Source organism: Macrotis lagotis, chromosome 1 (genome assembly GCF_037893015.1).
Source record: "Macrotis lagotis isolate mMagLag1 chromosome 1, bilby.v1.9.chrom.fasta, whole genome shotgun sequence".
Classification (NCBI taxonomy): domain Eukaryota; kingdom Metazoa; phylum Chordata; class Mammalia; order Peramelemorphia; family Peramelidae; genus Macrotis; species Macrotis lagotis.
The window spans coordinates 50597859-50621266 of record NC_133658.1 but is presented as its reverse complement, the minus strand read 5'-3'; the positions used below and the strand labels follow the sequence as shown (position 1 = coordinate 50621266).

Here is a 23408-nt window from a genome sequence, read left to right as displayed (position 1 = left end):
AACCGTCATAGAAGTGTGACTACAGACAGGTGCAGTGAACAAGCTGAGGCACTCCCCATGGAGCCACATTTCTGCAGTTTCTGTGGTCTGTTTAACACTCTTGGTCTATCAGATTTTGGAATCCTAGACTCACTCTTGGCTCTGGATAGCATTTTCTTTACCTTCTCCAAACCCCAAGCTCATCTCCTTGGAGCTGTCTCCATTCTTTGGTGCTTCCCCCCCCCCCCCCTTCCAAGTGGTGCCTCTATAGATTCAGTGGTGTATGTTCAGGAGGCATGGACCATTTGGTTAGCTTGAGGCCATGGCTTCAGATTGAGTTTTGGTCTCCCTTTTGGTTCCAACTGTTGAGATTCCAGCCCTCTTCCCCACCCTGGTCTTTCACCAAATTTTTTTCATTACACCTCACACACAGGCCTGAAACACCCCACAAAGAACATTTCAGGGGTGTATCCAGAACACTGCTACTACTCTGTTGGCTTGGGGGAAAGGAGGGTTATAACAGACACAGAAATTAAGGTTATGTGAAGGTCCAGGGGCTCAGGAACAGCTTAGCAGAAACAAGTGCAAGACCAGAGTCTGATTTTGGCTTGGGGAGTGAAAGACAGGCCTTATCTGGGTGTCATTTCGGGAGAGCAAGAGTTGCTAACCCTTGTAAAGGGAGACCAGAGCCCTCCACAGCAGGCCCAGGGAAAGGGACTCAAGAGAGTGGAAAATTATTCCCAAGTCCAATTTGAAATGTTACTGGAGTCTTGCAAGGCAAGTTTCTTTCTCTCTGGTGTGAGACATTTCTCATCTCCTGCCTGCCTCTTCATATGTTTACAATGCCTTCTACTTCACTTTTTCAGCCAAGCCACTGCCCCTGGACTAAGGTTCTTAACTTTTATAAGACACCTTTGGCAGTCTGGGGAAGCAGATGGCCCCTTTTTCAAAATAATGCATATAGTATTTAACATTATAAAGGAAGTTCAATTTTTTCCCATAAAAATTCAAAGACTCTAAAATCTCTCCATGGATTCCAGGTTAAGAACCCCTGACTTGTAACCAGTTTCCCAACATGAATTGCTTGGCCACCTCTAATCTTAGTTTAAGTATCCTTTTTACCCTTCTCCAAAGCCTCACATTACACCCCACGGAGATGGTTCTACCTGCAAGACAAGGGGTGGAAGATGTACTTCATGCTCTGAAGAAGTCTGCCCTTCTGGCAGAAATGCAGCCAAGGCTTAAACCCCTTGTTGGAGGCAATGTTGGAAGAGCAAGGAAGCAGACAGAAACCAGGCCAGTAGTGACCTGTTTATTTCCTTCTGACACATTCTCACAGTCTAGATGCAGCAAGGCCAAAGCCACCTGGAGCCTGGCAGATTCAGGCCTTCAGGACCCTTTACAAACCCGAGGGGAGGGGCAGTCAGTAGGATTGGATTAATTTTTGCCCACAGGATTCTCACTGCCCTAGGAAAGAACGAGCAAAGTCGAGGGGGAAAGAGACCACCAGGAGAGAGCCAGACCAGCCAGTACCACTGACGGAGGTCCAAGCTGTCTCTGGCACTCATCTGAGAACCAGAGCGACCTGGCCACTTGAGGTTGGGGGAGGAGGCTTGCAGGACAAGCAGGAAGAGGATGGGGAGGTAGGAGGTTGCCCTAGGGTAAGCCTCAACATCCCTAATTCATGGAGAGAGCAATTATTCCCAGACTCTCCCAGACCAGATCAGATGAATTCTAGTGTACAGCAAGGCACACCGAATAAATAAATAAATAGAATACAATTGTTTCAATCTCAAGACAGCTTAAAAATTTTGGGCCTTTTCTAGGAGGATCACCAGGACAGTCTGGCCCACTAAAGAGTGAAGATACAATGATAACAGTCACAAAGGGAGGAAAAATCCAACCAGGCATCCTACATCCCAGGTCATTCTGACCTCTCTTCTGCTCCTTGGTTTCTTAGGAGAAATCTAAGCAAGATGGCCTCATGTCCAATGAGGCCCCCAATCCCTTAACCGGGATTACAGAGTTGTCACCATCAGTACCTGCAGCTCCCTAACCCTGACCCCACTTCCCCACAGGGATCAGAGCTTTGGGATTTTCACAGAATTCTTTTCACATTCTGGATCTCGGGAGAAGGGACAGAATGAGACAAATTCAAGAGCACATCACTGATGATGGCTGGGCCAGCAATCATCCCCCTACTAAAGAAACAGGTATTGTGACTCTGGGCCCTGCTCTTTTCTGAGGTTACTCTCTGAAGCAGCTCTGGCTGGGCTTCCCAGGCCAGGACCTTGGGATTCTCCCCTCAAGGGTAGGGGTTGGAAAACCCTTCAGAACATGAGTTTGGAGATTTGGGGAGGCCTGTGGCTGTTGGTGAGATATATGCAGGTGGCAGAGCACATCTTGGCAACCCCTTTGTCAAAGCTGGCTCCATCCTCTAGTCATATCATAGAAGGGAGTCCCTTGGCTCAAGGATGTAATGGAGCCTTCCCTCTAGCTTGCTGATTCAGGAGGAGGCAGTCACGTCTTGGCTCAGTTTCTTCAGATGGACCCTCACCATGTCATCTCCTCAGGGAGCTCTCTGCCCTTCCTTAAAATTACACACCAATTAGGCTCTGAGGAAGCATGTGGCATGGGCGGAGGACGAGCCCTGGGGGGAGGCAGAAGGAATGTCCCCCTGGGCCCCACTCAGGAGGCAGAGCAGAGCTCACCCTGGAGCCTCAAGAGCCTTGGCCTTCAAGCTGGAGCAGGACCAAAGTCACTGACAAGACAAGCCAGACAGCGGGGGGCAGGGGGTGAAGGCCTTGGCAGAGGGGAGAAGTTACAGAAATGACTAGGTAAACCAGCCACTGGCACAACCCAGGGCTTGACAGTTAGGACTTGCTCATAGTTGCATTCACAGAAGCAAGTGCAAGGAGCTAGAGACTCATCTTGGAAATTTGGGGAATATCCCAATTTTGCTGAAGGTCCCTTCCCCTTTGCTGGTTTTGTGGGCAGGAGAACAAACACCCAAGGCCCCAGAGAAAGCTGGATTGAGGATGCCAGTCTTGTCTGTGTCCCTGGCTGCCCATGGGGAGGTTTCCCCCAGTGCTGGAGAACAGATGTCAAGGTGGAGGTGGGAAGTCTTAGAGGTGAAGGGCAGAAGCCACATTGTTCAAGTGTCCTACCCATTTCTCAGAACGTTCTGCTGCCTCTGGTGCATGGGGCTTAGGAGACCTTGATGATGATAAATAAAGCCAGGAGAGCACTATCTAACCAAAGAGGCTATTTAGGCAGGGTGGAAGAACCACCCCCCAAGCCCTGATGTGACAAATTGGGCCCAGGAGACGAAGAGCCTCGCACCGCCTCAAGGAGCAGCTCTGCGCTGTCTGGGAAGAGCAGGGAGGGGCGGGCTGGGCAGCTGCAGGTCTTCATCCTCAGGGAGGCAGCCACTCCACCCTCCTCCATGGAGCAGCAACAACAGGAGGTAGTTCCTTCCTCTGCTACTTCACCAAAGCCCCATGAGGCAGCAGCTCCACATAGCTCAGGGCGCTTTGCAGGGAGGTCAGACAGTAACCCTCTTCTCCAATAAGATACCTGGGTCAAAGACATCAGACAGAGGCCACCATCAGTCTGGGGACACACCGGCAGGATAAGTCTCAGCACCATCCCAGGGCCAGATCCTCTGCTCCCACACATGGACCCCTTCAGGAGTCCCTTTGGGATGGACTGAGAGATTCCAGAAAAGAAGGGCAGTCGGGGAAGCTGGAGGGAACTTGAAAGACCGGGCTTACCCTGGGGTGTGCGTGAGGCCTGGATACAGAAAGACCCCAATAGCAGAGAGAGCCTGAGGTTGAGCTAGAGATACACCCAACTCCACACACTACGCTCCATTTTTTTACCCACTTGGTAGAGCAAAGGGTTATGAAATAAGAATGTGGATATGTTAAGAATGAGAAGAGTATTTCTTCATGTTTACACTAAAAAAGACTGAGGAAATAAGGCAGCCTGTGTTAGAACTTCCAAGCCCTAGAGGTGGCTGAGCAACCAAGAGTGGAGGGTTCAAAGCCAGATGCTGCAGGACCCATCCCAGATCACAACCCTCAGGCTCTACCATTATTCTTGGTATCCTCCAGCATTCCCTCTCTCCCCTTCCTGTCTCCTCACATTAAGGTTCAGGTGACTTCAAGATCCCCCTCCTCAAGTTGTACTTCGGGTTTCAGGAATGGCTCTGACCCCAAAGGTGGGGGGGGGGGGCTTCAGGCTTCTTCCCACATGCAAGGGGATATGGGTAAGGGGACAGCTGGGATGGTATAATAGGCACTATCTTTCTTTTCTGTTTCTGTCTTCTAATGACTTTAGCTTAAAAGAAGAAGAGGGGGACAGAAGGAAGGGCATTTCTAAGGAGTCACCTGCTGTTTTACCTTCCTAGAAAGGGGAGAAGGTCTAAGGAGAGATTCCAGGTCAAATAAAGTCCAGTATGGGAACAAGAAGAAGCCCAACAATTTTAGATAAGCAAAAGACCACTATCTGTAACTATCTGTGGGTTCCACTTCTGGTTGGGAATGTTATCTTCTGTGAAAAGATTGTTTTGCACAGCTAACTAGAGTGATTCTGAACTGTTAACATAAACAGAGACCAGATAACTGCCTGGTTTAGTGTTCCAGAGAGAAAAACCAGCCCAGCCAAGTACTTTGGGGGTCAAATCTAGCCCTTCTTCCTTCCCCTTCCAGAAGTCAAAGTTCAACCCAAAGAGGAGCAAGACCTTTGGGAAAGATTTCTTTTTTGATTTGTTTCTTCTGAGGCAATGGGGTTATGTGACTTGCCCTAGGTCACACAGCTAGGTAGTTATTAAGTGTCTGAGGTCACATTTGAACTCAGGTCCTCCAGACTCCAGGGCCTGTGCTCTATCCACTGCGCCACCTAGTTGCCTCCCTGGAAAGATTTCAAAGGAGCCCACCCTTAGAGAGACTTGAAGATGAAACACAATTTTTTCCAACCTCCCAGCCCTTTCTGCCTTAGCTCATTCCTACCCCTCATGAATGAATTCCTCCAGGGCAGCACATTCAGACACCAGCTGGGGAAGGTTACTCTTCAATACCACATAAGACAAGATGGGTAACAGATCATCGGCGCCACTGCAGAGAAAGCAAGAATCACAGGAAGGAAAACAAGGATTTATCAAGCAGCTTCACAGAGAAGCTTAAGCACGTTACAGATATGATGTTATTATCCACATATGCAAGTTTTAGAAACTGAGGCAGGCAGAGGGTAAGGGATGTGCCCAGAGTTACACAGCTACTAAGTATCTGAAGCTAGATTTGAATTCAGCACTCTACTCATTGTCCCCTCTAGTTGTCTTCTAGTTCAGTCAGTGGACTCTGGCTAAGGACTACGCCCAGGAAGTCCAGTCAAATCATGGAATCAAAGCTTAGGATCCAGAGGGAAGGTAGGCTGTGGTCAAGATGAGAGGGTGCACTGCTCTCCATCAGGTAGTACTGTAGTGGGAACGGGCTAGCAAAGATCCAGTAAAGGAAAAAATACATGTGGTGGCTACCAGGGATGGTAGTGGGGCCTGGGTAATCAATTTGGTTTACCTCCTATTTTCTTCTCACTGTTCTTATTCCAAATATTAAAACTAATGAACAAATTATATTTCTGTTTTCTACATGGAATAATCATTTATTTGAATTATGGGAGTAGTCTTGTTTCTATTAAAAAGAGAATGAGGTAGAAACAATGGAAAGACTAACAGACTGCCCTCTGTATGGGGTAGGGGGGACAGAAGTGAGATTAGGGGGGTAAATTGTAAAATTCAAAATAAATAAATAAATGTTAAAAAAGAATTGAAGCTAAGAAAAAAGAGAATGAGTTATTAGTGACAAAAATAGATGGTGCTTGCATAAAATAAAAAATTTCTATATAATTAAGATAAAAAAAGATTGGGAGAAACATTATGGTAAATGTGACAGATTAAAAACATTTGAGATGCATAAGGAACAGGTAAAATATAATAAAGGTAATTTATAAGCTTAAGCTCCAGTGGATAAATGGTCAAAAGATACGACAGAGCTTTTTGAAAGAGGAAACACAAATCGCCAATTACCTCTTGAAAAAACACTCCAACCTCACTATCAAAGACATGCGAGTTTGACACCTCATACCCGGCAGACTGGCTCAAAGAATTAATTATAGAGGAAGGCATAGTAATTCTTTTTTAGTGGAATAGCAGGATAGTGGATGCCTTTTATAAAACAATCTCTCTTTGTATATATATAAAAACAATCTCAAGTCCTTTGACTCAATAACCCCACTGATGGCAATATACTCTGAAGACGTTATCAAAAGCAAAAAGAAGGAATTTATTAAAAATTTTTATAACAGCATTATTTATAATTGCAACAAAGTGAGAACCTAAATGTCCCCAAATAGTAAAATTGTTACATAAATTGTAGTCCCCTGATACATATCAGCACATATGAAGATATAAATAAGGGGATGCTGGGGGCAGCTAGGTGGTGTAGCGGATAGAGCACTGATCCTGGAGTCAGGAGGACCTGAGTTCAAATCCAAACTCAGACACTTAATAAATACCTAGCTGTGTGACCTTGGGCAAGTCACTTAACCCCATTGCCTCAAATGAAAAATAAAAAAATATATAAAAAGGAGATGTCTTTATGAAATGCAATTAGTACCAGAACAAAGTCTTCATCAATTTGAATACATAAGAGGAAAAATGAATGAGGAATGGGCAGAGATGGTGAAGATGAAATTTTATGCATTCAAATTAATTTTAAATATAAATTGAAAGTGTGTCCTGTAACTGAGCTTCAGGCAGCATAGACAGAATGCTTTCATAACAAAAACCATCTCTTCATCCCTTGGCTGACTCTGATGGCCACGATGCCAGTCAGGCTATTCCCCTGTCTCCTGACATAGAAGCTGCCCTGGCAGCCCAGCCCTAATGTGGTTTCCACCTGTTGCTCAGGAGCCTCTAGGAATTAAGACTGAGACCCCCAGCACTGTTGTCAGATCCAGAGAAGATTGAGCCCAAGATTTTCAGGGGATGTTCCTGCTCATGTACTCTTTTTGTTTGTTTGTTTTGGTTTTTTTCTGCTCATGTACTCTTAAGCTCCATTTCCAGTGACACCGAACGTTTCCAACAGCAGGGTCCCAGAACTGGGTCTAATACTCACATGGCCATCGTGCTGGGCTGCAGGCGTGTCTCCTTGGCCCCACAGTATTCCTCAGCACACTCACAGATTATGCGAAGAGCTCGAACTGTGAGGTGTAGAAAAGCAGACTTTCATGAGCTAGGCACACTCCTCACCTCTCCCAGCCCAAATTCCTGACTCCCTCTTCTGTTACCAATGCATTCCAGCTTCTTCTGAGGACAGCTCTCCAGAACCATCAGTCCCAGCTCCTGGACCGCTGTACAGTAAGGGTAGGAGCCTGACCCTCTGAGCCCCAACTCCTGAGGGAAGAGTTTGGAAGCAATGCCCAGGGCGGAGGGAGGCATGTTTCCACAGAGCTCCATACTCCTGCTGAGGGCTGTTTCTCGGGTTTGATAGACAATCCTATCAGAAAAGAGATGCAGTTGGATTAGGAGTCACAGGGAAGGCCAATTCCTTAAGCCTGACGGTCTCAGAGATCTGAGGTTACTCGTGGGTTTGAGGTTCCTAAAACAGGGCACTTCTGTGAGACAGAGGGTGGGTGGGTGGGTGGGGGTCATCTGTACCTCATCCCTTCCCACCAAAGCACTGTGGGCTCATCCTTCATACTGGTCTCAAGTGTGCATGTGTGGGAATGAGGGTTGAGAATTCCTTGTCAGGTCCAAGGATAATCAAGTTAAACGTTTCTTCAGAAAACATACTAAGAGCATACACAAGGATGATCCCCAAGCTTGTGATGAAAGATGAGATGAGAAGATGAACAAAGAACAACATAAAGACCTGAAATGCAAATAGGAACACCACCAAACCCCAAAATGAGACAGGATACTAAAGATAGCTACAAAAGAATAAGGATCAATTCCCTTTCCCTTGAATGACTAATTAGGACTAGAAGTAAAATTGGAAAATCTTCTAAATAAACAAGAGGAACATGGAAAGCAAAAGTTGAACTTTTATTAGATGGAAGAGGGAAAGTCTAAAACAGATGACAGTTGGGGAAAAAACCCTCATTTGAATTTTTTTTTATAAGTAACCAGATAATGAACAATGAGGTAATCAGGTCTGAAACAAGTAGTTTTATTTATTTTTTTATTTTTTTAGGTTTTTGCAAGGCAAATGGGGTTAAGTGGCTTGCCCAAGGCCACACAGCTAGGTAATTAGTAAGTGTCTGAGACCAGATTTGAACCCAGGTACTCCTGACTCCAAGGCCAGTGCTTTATCCACTACACCACCTAGCCGCCCCTGAAACAAGTAGTTTTAAAGTCAAAATTCAAATAATGTTAAAAATTGACTAAAGATAGAAAGGATTTACTCAAGCAGGTCCTAATGCATGGAATCTGGGGCATAGGAATTGATTTTTGTTACCACAGAATAACTCCATTTTGAAATCACATATTAACCAAAGATTTTAGCAAAATCATGGAGAAGTAATGAGGTACAAAGAGCATTAATGCTTAAAATGCTTTAAAAAATAAAATGTAATTTTAAAAAAAGAAATTAAAAATAGCCTCAATAGGGTAATTGGTTCAAAATTTAAAAAAGGTTCGTTTACAATCAAGGAGGAATAAACATTTTATCAGAAAAAAACCCAAATAACTCAAGGTATAAACTAAGAGGCTTTGAGTTCAGGTAATAATAGCTAGCACCTAAATTTAGACTTTGTATTTGTAAAAGGCTTTATACATAATATCTCGGTGGAGCCTCACCATTCCTTTGTGAGGTAGGGACTACTATTGTTCACATTTTACAGATAAGGAATCTGAGGTGGAAACAGTTTACATGGCTCCTAAGTGTCTGAAGAAGGACAAACTGACAATGAGCCAGAGGACATTATGTACAATGATGGAAATTCAAGGAGGTCAAAGAAGAGTAAATGAGATCTTGTGTTCTTTACACAGAAAGACTTCAAAGATAATATGAGAGAGAGACCTTCCAGTTTAGGAGTTAGAGCTAAGAGTGATAAAGGAAATGAGGATTAGGGGAATGAAGAAATCCCTGTGGGTAGGAATGGATGAGGGAGTCTTTGAGAAGCAAAGGGAACTGAAGAAGGAACCCCAAAGACTACTCGACCAACACCCAAAAGGACACATGGTCTTCTAGTCTCTGTTTGTAGACCTCTGATGTGGGGGAACCCCCATTTCCAGAGGGTGTCCATTCCATTGCTGGCCCACTTGAACTATCAGGCAGTGAGAACTCCAGTCTGATGAAGGGAAAGACTAATGATGAAGAGGAATCATGACATCTTGAAAACTGCCCCCCACCCCAGCTGCCATACCTGTAGAGAGCCAGCAGTGGTGCCCACAGCAAGGAGAAGAAGGGCTCTTCGATGCAGGCTAGGCAGCGGTCCTTGGCAGCAGCTGTGTTTAAACCCTCAAATGCCAGGAGGGTGAGGTTAAGCAATCTGTCTGCCAGAACAGAATTAAGCACATTCATGAGAGACCACAGAGATGCTAAGGAGCCTCAGGTTTCAGTGGCCTTAATTTAGCGACACATCTCTGGGGAACTGTCCACACTGGCTGCTGAGATTCAATCCCAGTCCACTTTCTGATCCCCAGAAGTCTCCCGCCTTCTGGTGGCTTTTGTAAGTTGCCTGATCCAATGGGCACAAGTCTTTGGACCCTGTCTTTTTTTTTTTTTGGTTTTTTAGTTTTTTTGCAAGGCAATGGGGTTAAGTGGCTTGCCCAAGACCATACTGCTAGGTAATTATTAAGTGTCTGAGGCTGGATTTGAACTCAGGTACTCCTGACTCCAAGGCCAGTGCTCTATCCACTGCACCACCTAGCCGCCCCTGGACCCTGTCTATCTTAATGGCTATTGTTTATAAATCCTAACCAGGAGACTCCCTAAAGATTCAGGGGATGTATCTTCCTTTCTTAGAGACTTCGCATCCTCTGCACTGCTCCTCAGCTTATTTCAGGGACTAAGTTGTAGTGAGCTTCAGAGTCCAAGGTTAGACCCAGACAGACAGTAGGGTCAAGCAGAGCTGTGGATGGGTTGTGAAAAGGAGGGCGAGCACATCTCTTTGACTCTCTCAGTAAATGGAGTCTACATGAGAATTCAGCAGGAACTAAAGGGAACCCCTCCTCTTCTCCCTCTCTCCTCCACCTCCTCTCCTATTCCACTCCTCTCCCCCTCCCTTCCACCTTCCCCTCCATCTCTCTCCTCTCCTCCATTCTTCTCCCCCCTCTCCGTCCCCCTCCCCTCTTCCTCCCCCTCCATTGCCTTGCCAACTGTTGCCACCTGTTCCTAGGTTTCCTGAGGGAGCCTGCCCTGCCACCCATTCTACTACAGGTTTGCTCCTAGTCCCTTACCTCCCTCAGGCTCCTAATACCTGGGGGTCTTGCAGAGAGAAGTAACTGTGGGTAACAGTGGGAACAAGTCTTCTCCGCTCAAGAGACCCAGGGGCCCTTGGGCCAAGGTTGGGCAGGTCACGGCTCCCTCTGGTGGCGAGGACTACCATCACAGGAGATTCAGAAGGGACAGGTGCCATCTCTGCTCTCTGGCTCTAGCTTAGACTTCCCTTCCCCTGCCCAGTGGCTGACCCTCACCAATGGCATTGTGCACGTCCTTTACGATGCTCTTCAGCTGCTCCAGCGATGTCACTGGCTTCTTGCCGGGGGTCTGTGATCCTGCAAGTCCCCCTGGACCTCGGGCCCAGGTATCCGGAGTTGCTAAGAGATGCTCCAAGTCCTCAAAGGAGCTGTCCTTGTCCAGCAGACTGGGAGTGAGGTCTATGAGGGGAGAAGGGGAGCCTGTGGAGCTGCTTTCCATTTCCTTGTCCAGGGGGCCAGAATGTGGCAGTGGGGTGGAGAGGCTGGCTGGTGAGCTTTCCTGGTTCAGTCGGACGGGCTCTGGGAGGCTGAACATGCAGTAGAGGCTTTGGGAGGCTCGGAGCCGCCGACTTCCAGGAGCCAGCAGCCCATCTGTGTCCAGAGACAGGGAAGGATAACCCAGACTCGTCTTAGAGTCAGCAGCATGTCTGCTGATGATGGGGTACAGTCTGTTGTACACGGCACACTGCAACTTCTTCAGGAGCTGGGAGACCGGATGGTCAGGGAAACTAGAAGTCACGAGAGAGCACAGGTTAAAAATGTAGGGAAGGAAGTCTGGGCCTGGGACCCCCTTCTGACCCCTCTGCCACAAAAGCAAGTAGTCCCTTCAGACCTACATCTCCCCAACATCATGAGGTGCCTCTTTCCTAGGACTCTATCCAAATGAAAGGCTTCGATGCATTTAGGAAAGAGTCCAAAACCTAAAGGATCAGAAGTAGAGTCAAAGCAGCCTGACAGGAAGCTCTTTAGAAGGCAGATTTCCTGCCTCCAGTCTGACTTCAGTCTCCTATTTCCCCTGACTCCAGAGTCAACTCCCACTCCGAAGACTATGGCCTCTGGTCAATCCCTCCTTTACCACCTCTCCCAAAGAGGGCCCTGCTGTGAGCTCCTCCTGATTTCCTTCTCTGCTTCTCATCACTCCTTCCATGCAGACTCTGATGAAGGACCCTTCTCAACTCCCCTCGTGTCCATCTACTCCTGTCATCACAGTAGATTAGCCCCCCAATTACCCCCACCTCCCCAGTCTTCCTTCCTTGCTACTTACAGACATTTTCAAGTCTCTCCATCATTAAAACACCCTCAATATATTCTTCTACTCTCTCCTCAAGCTACTGTCCCAAATCTCTCCTCCCATAATCAAAGTCCTTAAAAACTGGCTACAGACTTTTGTTTTTTTCTTTTCCATGGTGGAGGGAGGGTGGGGAGATGAAGAGGTGAGAGAAAGAGAAAACTAACGTTTGCTCATCGACAAAAACAAAAATATAAATTATATTAATGAGGAAAAAGAAGAACTGTTAACTCTTGTTCCCTCCATTACCTCTCTTCTTACTCAACCCTTTACAGATGGGAGGAAACTGAGGCAAACAGGGTGCAGTGACTTGCTCAGGGTCACACATCTGAGGACAGGTTTGAACTAAAGGTAAGGAATCCTTGTCACCCAAGTGAATCTGAGCTTTTATATCTTCATCAGTCCAAATCAGAACTCTCCTCCCCTCCAAAATGTCTCAGTCTCTTCTGAACTTCCCTATTTCTGCTGAGAGGACCTTGGTGTTAGCACTGACTTCACCTCAAACTTCAACTCAAACACCCAATCCACTGACAAATCTTGTTCTTTCTTCCTAGAGACTGTAACTCAGCACTCATCTTATTTTTCCAGTCACTTAATCACCTATTTTCAGCCTTCATTACTTTTTATCTGGACAGTGGCTACAGCCTCCTAATTGATCCTCCTGAATGCAGTCTCCTCCAAGCATCAGTCAAATATGGATATGACCAGGCCTCACTCTGACTCAATAAATCCAGTGGCTCTTCCTTATTCTTTAAAGGAGCAAACAACAGCCCCCCCACCCTGGCATCCCTAGCTGGGGGGAGGAGGACCCTACTTTCCAGTCAGGTTACACATTATTCCCATTCTCCCCCTACCCCCACCTCTGGGCACTCTAAGCTCCCTCTGCTTAAGAAGCCTTCATTTCTGGGGTGGCTAGGTGGCGCAGTGGATAGAGCACCAGCCCTGGAGTCAGGAGTACCTGGGTTCAAATCTGCTCTCAGACACTTAATAATTACCTAGCTGTGTGGCCTTGGGCAAGTCACTTAACCCCATTGCCTAGCAAATAAATAAATAAAAGAAGCCTTCATTCCCTTTAAACTTCAGTACAGGCTCTTCCTTTCCCAGTTTTCCTCAGCTGCTAGTGCTTTCTCCCATCTCCTCTTCTGTGGCTGTCCAGCACATACCAATACAGGTATGAAATGATTTGCCCAATTCTCAAGGGCGTTTCCATTTGTGTCTTTGCGTCACTGGCCGCTAGGGGGCACCATACTGAATAGAATCAGGAAGATTCCTTACCGAGTTGCCATCAGATACTTACTAGATGTGTGACCCTGTGCAAGTCACTGCACTGTTTGCCTCAGTTTCCTCCCATCTGTAAAATAGGCTGGAGAAGGACACGGCAAACCACTCTAGTGTCTTTGCCAAGAAAATCCCTAAGGGGTCACAGAGTTGGACACAACTGACAATGACAGAACTCCCAGACCAATTCCTGGCAAGGAAGAGCTGCTTAATAAATACTTGCTCAGTGACTCACAACAACCTTTGCTAAAAAAGAACAGAAGAAACCAAGGGCTTGCTTACTCTAATCTTGGCAGAAAAATGCTAGAGCAGACATTTTTTTATTTGTTTTATTTCCCTGAGATCAAAGGAGCATAGATCTAGTGCTGGAAGGGACCTCAGAGGCCAAGTCATTTAATGTCTGACTTTTATAGATGAGGAACCTGAAGCCCAGCAAGACCTCTGGAGGCCTAACATTGGATCTGAAGGCAGAATGTTCTAGGTTCAACTACGGAGCTGAACTGAACCTGTTTCCTCATCAGGAATTATATTGTAATTCTTCATTCAAAGGACGATTGGGAAGCTCAAATAAATGCAAATTACTTTGCCAATTTGACAGTCCAAAAACATCAGCTGCAATAATTACCATCCTTATTAAGTAAGAGAACAGGGTGGAGTGAGGTCTCTGATACCTGAGAAGGTGGCAGACAAGGCCAGTCACCAGGGAGAGGTCATTCGGGTTTCTCTTCAGTTTGGCTTTCCAGTGCTTTGGCCAATCCTGCCAGAAGAGAAGAGGCAGTAGTCACCAGCAGGGCTGCCTTGGGTTTGTCCCCCACCTCTTCCCATGACATGCTGCTTCCCAAGGCAAGAGGGTAGCATCACAGTCACACTTGCCAGAATCTATGAGAAGCTCTTTCTAAGGCTTCTTGTTCTTCACTGGGTAGGAAAGGCCCCATTGCCACCCAGTCATTCCTTGCAAGAAGCTGGCCCTTCTTAGTCGAGAAAACCAAAACATGGTTAAGGCCAGGACTCACATGGTCTTGCTCATATTCCAGGACAGCAGCATATAGAGCCTTCTGCTCCTGTTCTTCTGGAGTCAGGGTGACTCGGCTACAGAATCTCCTAGGGAAAGAGCATGGGGGCAGTGACTCAGGGATCCCAGGGGCAGGATCCTCACTTTTCAAACTTTCTGAAAGATGGTGACTAAATTTCACCTGTTAGCAGCTTCCTGCAGCCGTAGCCTACGCTCTTCCATCTTTCTTTGTAGCTATGGGCAGCCAAGTCAAGGAGATGTGTCTTTGGACTTGTCAACATCCTTGAGCTAACTAAGAGTTGGGAATTTCATTCCTCAGGATACTGAGGCAAAGATAAAAGCTGTTCCCAGGACTAAAAGTTTCTTGGGAGACAGCTCTTTTTCAGGGTCATCCTTGGGCTTAAAGGGTTCTTAATATTTCCATACTCTCAACTGAGCTGTAAATTCAACATTTCTTTGTACAAATACCAATGGAGGTGAAAAGGATACTGTCTCCTCTCGGGCTTTGGCAATCACCAAGTTCTCCATCATTTGCCTCTGCAGGGACAGAGTCTGTGACACAGAAGTGGAACAATGAGGCTTCTCCAGACCATCTCTGCTCCTAATAAGACGATCTGGTCCCTGTTCCTGCTGTCAACACCCCCAAACCTCAGCACCCAGCCTAACCATGGAGACTCTTCTTCAAGTTTTAGCCAGGAGATTCTCCACCATTACAGGAGACCAATAACTGAGCTCAGGACCCACTCACCAAGGATGTCTTCTGCACCGCCTGGCTGGGATTCAGCCGTGCCATCCTCGCCTCATACGAAGCTTTCAGCTTCTGATTCTGTAAGGAAGCCTCTTCCAGGGGCGTCAATTCCCTGCAAAGTTTCCATAAATTGACAACTGCCATAGAATCCTTAGGCTGCTTTGGAAATGCCTGGTGTTCTTGGGGCCAGCAAGAAAAGTAGTGACCCTTCTCTGAGCTCTTTGCTTCAGATGGTTCAAGTGGAGGTAATCACAGGGCACCCCCCCCCCAACATACACACACAGCCTATCCTATCCCATGAGCTCCTACAGCCTGGCCAAATATCCCCCTCTTCTATTTGTCCTGTAGGTTATATACAAAGATTTGGGTCTACAGAGTGAAGGGCATTTTTTAGGATACTTTAAACCCAACCAAACTTGAGACCTTATGGTGCCAAGAGACCTTCTGCTGCATTTAAAGATTAAATTGGACCTATTCATCCCAACCTGGGTTCCTCAGTCACTAGTCTCTATGAGCTGGATGCCCTATTGCTAAGGCTTTCCCAGGGATCCAGGACCTCAGATTAGACCCAATCTAATCTGTCATGTCCCATCTGGTCCCAATATAATGCTCTCTCTGAACCCCTCCCCCTATAGACACCTTTGAGAAGGTACTATGTGACACTGCTTTTGTCACTCTTACTTCTTAGAACTTTGTGGCTCCACCACCTGCAGCTTCTGGAAGATTTCTGGGGGCAAAAAGGGACACAACTTCCCCCCCTCATCTGAAAAGACCCTGCGGTGTCGGCTGGCTGGGTTGTGGCTCGGTACAGCCACAGGGAGGGCTGGTTTCAGTTGGGTCGTCCCTGCATGATATACAAAGCCAAGGTTCAGAAGAAAAGAGGCCATACTACATAGAAAAGATGAAGGAGCAAAGAAATCCCAGAGAGCTCTCCTTTCTGCTAAGTACTCACCCAGTTTGGCAGCTGTTGACTTGGCTCTTTCCAAACATTGCTCAGCCAGCTTTAGCATCTTTGGGGTGTCTGGAGTCACAGTGTCACCCCCCTCTGATGGAGAGATAGGACAGTGAGTTTGGGTTTGGCTGGATCTCCAAACAGGGATAGGGTAAGATAGCAAAACTTCCTCATGCTCCACTGCATCCTGAGGAAAACAATCTAATGCTATGGTTTTATCTCTTCTCTCTTCCTCCTATCCTCATTTATACTCAGCTGTCTTTGGGAAGTAAAGAAGGTAGTAGAACGATTGCTTCTGTTTTACATATTTGGAGCTAATATTTAAAAGGGGAGACCTGATTTCACTCCCCCAGTGGGAGAGTCAGTTTTTCTAAGATCCATCAGGAATGAGCACCAGGGCTCCCCTCAATAGATCAATGAGTACAGCTCCCACCTAGTCTTTACATGGAGCCAGAAATGGAACAAAACAGAAGGCTCTCTTGTCCATTTAGAAAGAAATACTCTGGAACTAGAACCATGCCCTCTGAAGAGGCTAAGGGAACAAGTCTTGAGGACTCTTGGAATTTCTCTCTGAAAACAACTGAAAATCCAACTTTTAAGTGCTGAATCTCTTCTAGTATGAGAAATTTAGAAAAATTAAAAAAATCCGGAAAGACAGGACCTGCCAAGTAATGAGAAGTGAAGCTGCTCTGAGCAAAGGAAGACTCAACATTTCTGGACCCAGGAGCTAAAGAAGTCCCTTGGTACCTTTTGTAGTCCCTGCTTCTTCCAGTAACACCTGGGAAATGTAGTGGATGCTCTTCAGGTACTCCAAGTAAGCCTCCTATTTTTTCAGAGGAAAAAAGGAGGAGGTGAAGTCAGCAAAAACTTAGAAAACTCAAGCATTTCAAAACCATAAGTTAAAACTCCATTATTGGTGAATGAAGACCTCCAGCTCCTGTTGTCATATTGGGTTCATTCTGTACTTCTCTCCCATATGTCTAATCAGTATTACTGACTGGATCAAAGTCAAAATACTGAGACTTTGAAGAAGATTCCATCTGAACTATCTAGGATTTAATGTGGTGAATTTTCCAACTTTAAAGAAAGCTTAACCTACATCAATAATAAGCAGTGACTGACTGGAAAGCAACCAGGCATCTTCTCTCTGACTTCTCCTTAGATATAAAAAGGAAATGAAATTCTCACTTGAGAAATAGGAGAAGCAACATCAGCTAATTTTTCACATCCTTGATCATAAAGTTTCCTTCCTATTCCCTTGACCTATAGCTTTTAAAGCTGTTCAGTTTTTAATGAAAAAAAAAAACTGCAAAAGAAAGCAGTCTAGTCATACCAGATCTAAAATTATATTAAAGGAACACTCATCAAAACTGTTTGATAATAACTAAGAAGTACAATGGTGGGTTAGTAGAATAGATTAGGTACAAAAAAAAACAGTACTAAGTGACTATGGTAATCTGTTTGATAAACCCAAGAACTCAAGCTTCTGGGATAAGAACTCACTCTTTAACAAAAACTCTCAGAAAACTGGAAAACTGTATGGCAGAAACTAGACACAGACCAACATTTCACACCCTATATACCAGGATAAGGTCAAGATGGGTATAGGATTTAGACATAAAAGATGATACTACAAGTTAGGAGAACAAGGAATAGTTTATCTGCCAGAGGAGTTTATGACCAAATAAAAGATAAGAGAACATTTTAAAATGCAAACTGGGTAATTTGTATTACATTAAATTAAAGGATTTTGCACAAATAAAACTAATGCAACCAAGATTGGGTAAAATTTATGAAAACACAAGTCAACTCCCAATTGATAAATGGTCAAAGCAAATGAACAGCAGTTTTCAGATAAAGAAATTGAAAGTTACATAGTCATATGAAAAAATTCTCTAAATCATTTGATTAGAGAAATGCAAATGAAAACAACTCTGAGGTACCACCTCACATCTATCAAATTGGCCAATATGACAAAAAAGGAAAATGATCAATGTTGGAGGGTATGTGGAAAAACTGGGACACTAATGCATTGTTGGTGGAATTGTAAACTGACCGCAGACCTCCTGAAGAGTAATTTGGAACTATGCCCAAAGGGTAAAAAAATACATATCCTTTGATGTCTACATCACTGCTAGGTTTGTCTCTCTTTGCCTTGAAAAAAAAAAACCCTAAAAAAATATATATATATATACTTGAATCACCTCTTATTTTACAGTCAGCCTCCAGTTGTACACAGGAATCTAAAAGCATATATTAGAGTTATAGTTTCAAGAATTGAGAAAGTACTCATATTTACCTCTATCCCAAGGCATAATGCAAATGATTTAGTTCCCTGGGATTATGTGATGCTTTGAACCTTTCTTTAAAAAATAGAGGATCTCCTTCCTCTTTATCCTTAAAACCCTCCCTGGGGAATTTGCCATAGTTATACACTATAGGAGCAGATCTGACACAGTTTAGGCTCTGGAATCTCAGTGAAGCTCCTGTATCTCAGTTGTGTAACTTAAAGTACCTTCAATAATTATCATGAGGCCAATATGAATTCTGAGTAGACTTCCTGACATCAAGGGAAACCTGTTCCTCAAGAAAATAAACTCAGCAAATAGCTAGATTCAGGCATTTGGCTTTCCTACTACACTGGCATTCCTGCTTCCCTGGTCCTAGCCCGCTCTCCAACTACACGGCTGGCCCCTTCTCCCTTTACTTATAAAAAGCCGGGCTGCCCGGGGGCTGGGCAGCACACAGGCCCTGGGGAGCCCTCCTGGGGGCAGAGCGCTCTGGGCCCTGGTGCCAGGTCCCGTGTCTGAGCTGGGGACGGTCTCCCCCCTCCGGCCCGGCCCGGGCCCAGGGAAGGCAGGACGACCCTCGGAGCTGCCGCAGCCCTGCTTCTGCCCCGCCGTGCCCGCTGCGGCTGCCACCTCCCCCCGCGCCATCTCCCAGGGCACGGGGACCCAGCAGGCGCTATAAAAACATGGGAATCCTACCAAAAAAACCCAAAACTGAATTATGTCCTGAAGAAACCCCCGAAAGTTAAGGAGAATGTACACTGATTCTGCCCCTCCCAAAGCCCGTCACCCCCTCTTCTTCAGGGATGGGGAGCCCAGGGGCAGGCTGCAGGTATGGGGGTGGGCGAGGGGGGCTGTATTCATGGGAGCCCCGCTCCTCCCCCCGGGCCCCCCCTGCTCCTTCCCCTCCTCCCCCGGGGCCCCCCTGCTCCTGCCCCTCCCCCCGGGCCCCCCTGCTCCTGCCCCTCCTCCCCCCGGGCCCCCCCCCTGCTCCTGCCCCTCCTCCCCCCGGGCCCCCCCCCTGCTCCTGCCCCTCCTCCCCCCGGGCCCCCCCCTGCTCCTGCCCCTCCTCCCCCGGGCCCCCCTGCTCCTGCCCCTCCTCCCCCCGGGCCCCCCCAGCTCCTGCCCCTCCTCCCCCCGGGGCCCCCCAGCTCCTGCCCCTCCTCCCCCGGGCCCCCCTGCTCCTGCCCCTCCTCCCCCGGGCCCCCCTGCTCCTGCCCCTCCCCCCCGGGCCCCCCAGCTCCTGCCCCTCCTCCCCCGGGCCCCCCCTGCTCCTGCCCCTCCTCCCCCCGGGCCCCCCAGCTCCTGCCCCTCCCCCCGGGGCCCCCCAACCCCCCCGGGCCCCCCCTGCTCCTGCCCCTCCCCCGGGCCCCCCTGCTCCTGCCCCTCCTCCCCCCGGGCCCCCCAGCTCCTGCCCCTCCCCCCGGGGCCCCCCAACCCCCCCGGGCCCCCCCTGCTCCTGCCCCTCCCCCGGGCCCCCCTGCTCCTGCCCCTCCTCCCCCCGGGCCCCCCCCTGCTCCTGCCCCTCCTCCCCCGGGCCCCCCTGCTCCTGCCCCTCCTCCCCCCCGGGCCCCCCAGCTCCTGCCCCTCCTCCCCCGGGCCCCCCAGCTCCTGCCCCTCCTCCCCCCGGGGCCCCCTGCTCCTGCCCCTCCTCCCCCCGGGCCCCCCTGCTCCTGCCCCTCCTCCCCCCGGGCCCCCCAGCTCCTGCCCCTCCTCCCCCGGGCCCCCCAGCTCCTGCCCCTCCTCCCCCCGGGCCCCCCTGCTCCTGCCCCTCCTCCCCCGGGCCCCCCAGCTCCTGCCCCTCCTCCCCCCGGGCCCCACTGCTCCTGCCCCTCCTCCCCCTGGGCCCCCCTGCTCCTGCCCCTCCTCCCCCCGGGCCCCCCAGCTCCTGCCCCTCCTCCCCCCGGGCCCCCCAGCTCCTGCCCCTCCTCCCCCCGGGCCCCCCTGCTCCTGCCCCTCCTCCCCCGGGCCCCCCAGCTCCTGCCCCTCCTCCCCCCGGGCCCCACTGCTCCTGCCCCTCCTCCCCCTGGGCCCCCCTGCTCCTGCCCCTCCTCCCCCCGGGCCCCCCAGCTCCTGCCCCTCCTCCCCCCGGGCCCCCCAGCTCCTGCCCCTCCTCCCCCGGGCCCCCCTGCTCCTGCCCCTCCTCCCCCCCAGGCCCCCCAGCTCCTGCCCCTCCTCCCCCGGGCCCCCCAGCTCCTGCCCCTCCTGCCCCCGGGCCCCCCACCCCCCCGGGGCCCGCCCTGCTCCTCCCCTCCGCTCCCCGGCGGCCCCTCCCCCTCGGGCCCGGCCCGGCTCACCAGGGGCTGGTTGCCGGCGTCGAGCTCGATGGCCCCGTGGGCCAACTTCATGGCGCTCTGCAGCGGCTTCACGGCGCAGTCCCCCGCGGCCGCCGCCGCCGCAGTCGCCGCCATGGCGCCCGCCCGGCTGCGGGGAGGAGGCGGCGGCGGCGGCGGGCGGGGCCGGGCATGGGACCTGCGAGCGCCCGGAACCTTGCGTCGAGGAAACGAGGTCCCGGGCCCTGCCCGGACGGCGTCGGCGTGCGGATTAACAGGAAGTTCCGGAGAGCGTCTCCCGAGCGGGGGGGGGGGGGGGGGCCTCGCTGGCGCATGCCCAGTCTCCGGCGGGTGGCTGCCGGGAGTGCGCAGCCGCCGCGGACCCCGCCCCCTCCCGGCTCCCGGGAGCCCCCGCGTTGCGTCCCCGCTCCGGCGCTCACTGCGCGTGCGCAAGCCCCCCCCCCCCCCAGGTTCTTCTTCAGTCTCTCAGATGAAGGCCTAGGCCTTGCCTCAGTCAAAGCGGGACCAGACGGAGACCTCAGCACCCGGGGCCATCTTCAGATCGCCATCAGGCCGCGGGTGACCTGCACCCTCCCTCCCTCAGTCCCCTCCTCTTCTGTGGTCCCCTAAGGTCTGTTTTGATTGCACGATAAAGGAGAAGCTTCCATGTCTGGCTGCGATTGATGAGATCTGAAAGGACCCCCCCCCCCATTTTTTTGTTTTTTTTAATTCAATTTTATTTTCACTTCCAAATTACCTCCCTCTCCTCACCCCTTCACTTCTCCACATTTTTCTCTTTAAAAAGTTATACTTTGGGGGGCTAGGTGGAGCAGTGGGTAGAGCACCGGCCCTGGAGTCAGTACCAGAGTTCAAACGTAGCTGTGTGACCTTGGACAAGCCACTTAACCCCATTGCCTTGCAAAAACCTAAGAAAAAAGAAAAAAGAAAAATTTATACTTTGTCAGAATTAGAAGCCTTAGAAGTTAACTTTCCTAATTCACTCCTACTACAGATGATGAAAACTCCGGTTCAGAAAAGGAGGGAATTTACCCCAAAGCCACTCAGAACTAGGAAAGAAACCAGTTCTCTGAAGTTCTGCTTGTTTTTCTCTTTCTACCACATTGCTCCAGTCTTACTGATTTTCTTCCCTCTCCCCTTAAGTGCTTTAGATTCTCAGGGAGTCCTACTTTTACAGTCTGGAAGATAGCAAATTTAGATTTCGTTCAGGAAAGGAAAAAGAATGGTTTCTGTCAATACATCATACTTCACCGAAGGAAAGAGAGGAAGGATTTGGAAGGCTGTAGAGAAATGGAAAAGGAAAAACCAGAGAGAAAGTTCCACTAATGCACTTGGATGAATTTAAATTTTTCATTTCTGCTTCTCTCTTTAACCTTCAGAATTGCAATATTCTGGTCAGTTCAGGCAAAGATGGGAAAACAGATGAAGAAATCCCACAGTTATTCTCAGGCTCAAATAAGCACTGTATAAATATTAGCTGTTGCTATGACAGTTGATTTTAATTTAACCTTATCTTTAATCTTCAGCACCTTGGTCAGTTCAAGCAATTCTGAAGAAGTCTGAAGTACTACTGGGTATAGAAATTCTAGCTTGTCTAACTTTTTTTTTTAGGGTTTTTTTTTTTTGCAAGGCAAACAGGGTTAAGTGGCTTGCCCAAGGCCACACAGCTAGGTAATTTTTTTTTTTAGGATTTTGCAAGACAAATGGGGTTGAGTGGCTTGTCCAAGGTCACATGGCTAGGTAATTATTAAGTGTCTGAAACTGGATTTGAACCCAAGTACTCCTGACTCCAAGGCTGGTGCTTTATCTACTACCCCACCTAGCCATCCCTATCTAGGTAATTATTGAGGCTGGATTTGAACTCAAGTGCTCCTTACTCCAGGGCTGGTGCTTTATCCATGCTTTCCCCATAACTTTTTTACCTTGGGCAAATCCCTCTTTTGTAAGAGAGGGATAATAAAGATTGCTGTCTAGGGTTCTTAAGATCAAATGAGATAAGGTGTGCAAAGCCCTTTGTAAAGCATCAACTGTTAGATAAAGAGGAGCTACTGGGGTAAAGGAGAGAATATAATAACCCATTTAAATGAGGAAGACCTACATTTTCTCACAAGTACTGGTGATCATGGACAGGTCCCTTAACTTCTTAGTGCTGTATGAAATGGTGTAACTACAAGTTATACAGGACTGCAGATCTGCACTGAATAACCCCACATCAAGAGTTCTTCATACTTTTGAAATCACTGGTCTGGACCCCCCCCATCCCCCAAAAAACATTCTTTAAATTGAGCTGGTAAAATATTGAAATACAAAAAACATTCATTAAGTAGCTACTGTGTGTACAATGTTGTGTCATCTTTTGGGGGTGATATAAAATTGGGGCAAGAAACAAGTGTCTACCTTTAAATAGATCACAACTTGGAAGGGGAATGAAATATTGGTACAAACAGGGATCATATATCACATTAGAGATAACAAAGTTATAATAAGTGATTAGCTTTCATTTCTACATCTGTTATGAAAAACAGGAAAGGAGTCTATCAGTTTATCTGATTTACAGATAGACAGCTAGGGAGGATGGAGAAAACTATAAAATTGGTTGATATATAACAGGGAGGTAGGAGAAGCCATAAAGAAAGGAATTTGCTTTTACTGATAAGTAGGTAAATTTACAACAGGGAAGCAAGAAACCATAAAATTAGAATGTTGGGTGAATCAGGGAATAAACTGGTGCCAGTCTAGGTGTCAGATTCACATGTCTGTGTTTTATGCATTCAAATGAGGAGAGAGGAGCCTAATTGGTCACCAAATTGTGGAGAATGAGAGGTTTGATAAGGAATGGGAACCCATGTGAGGAGGGAATTAGGCACTTTATATAGGCCTTGGTCCTCTATAATCCCCAGTCAATGAAGGCTTGAGGGAGGAAACTTAAGTTTCAGGGGAAGAGTCAAAAGCTGACTTGCTTTTTGCTTCTGTGTCAGTGTCTGTCTTTGATGATAAGCACCCTTCCTGCAGGAATGTATTAAAATTTTAAGTTACGTCATTGGCTCTTGAGTCTTTGTTATTCTTTTAAGAAATGTGAAGTCGTGGTG

The 23408-nt window shown here is 48.2% G+C and overlaps 1 protein-coding gene across 1 annotated transcript; it reads right to left on the bottom strand.

The window, feature by feature from the left end:
- Nucleotides 1-249: 249 nt before the first annotated feature.
- On the bottom strand, nucleotides 250-20473 carry VPS9D1 (VPS9 domain containing 1). The gene is made up of 15 exons (XM_074200786.1): nucleotides 20326-20473; nucleotides 16488-16563; nucleotides 15741-15833; nucleotides 15470-15632; nucleotides 14789-14900; nucleotides 14530-14592; nucleotides 14222-14274; nucleotides 14042-14129; nucleotides 13700-13785; nucleotides 10679-11190; nucleotides 9406-9535; nucleotides 7327-7535; nucleotides 7155-7239; nucleotides 4992-5096; nucleotides 250-3555 (listed from the first exon to the last, which is right to left on the bottom strand). The coding sequence occupies exons 1-15, from the start codon at nucleotides 20437-20439 to the stop codon at nucleotides 3462-3464; spliced, it is 1983 nt and encodes a 660-aa protein (XP_074056887.1). The 5' UTR covers nucleotides 20440-20473; the 3' UTR covers nucleotides 250-3461.
- Nucleotides 20474-23408: the final 2935 nt, after the last annotated feature.

What these genes read in the sequence shown, in the direction of transcription:
- VPS9D1 (XM_074200786.1), bottom strand. Translation starts at nt 20,439, where the DNA reads ATGGCGGCGACTGCGGCGGCGGCGGCCGCGGGGGACTGCGCCGTGAAG. An exon ending in CCACTGCTGGCTCTCTACAG is followed by an intron (nt 7,536 to 9,405) that starts GTATGGCAGCTG and finishes CTTTTCTGATAG; the next exon opens with GATTGTCTATCAAACCCGAG. An exon ending in GAGGAATTCATTCATGAGGG is followed by an intron (nt 3,556 to 4,991) that starts GTAGGAATGAGC and finishes TCTTTGACCCAG; the next exon opens with GTATCTTATTGGAGAAGAGG.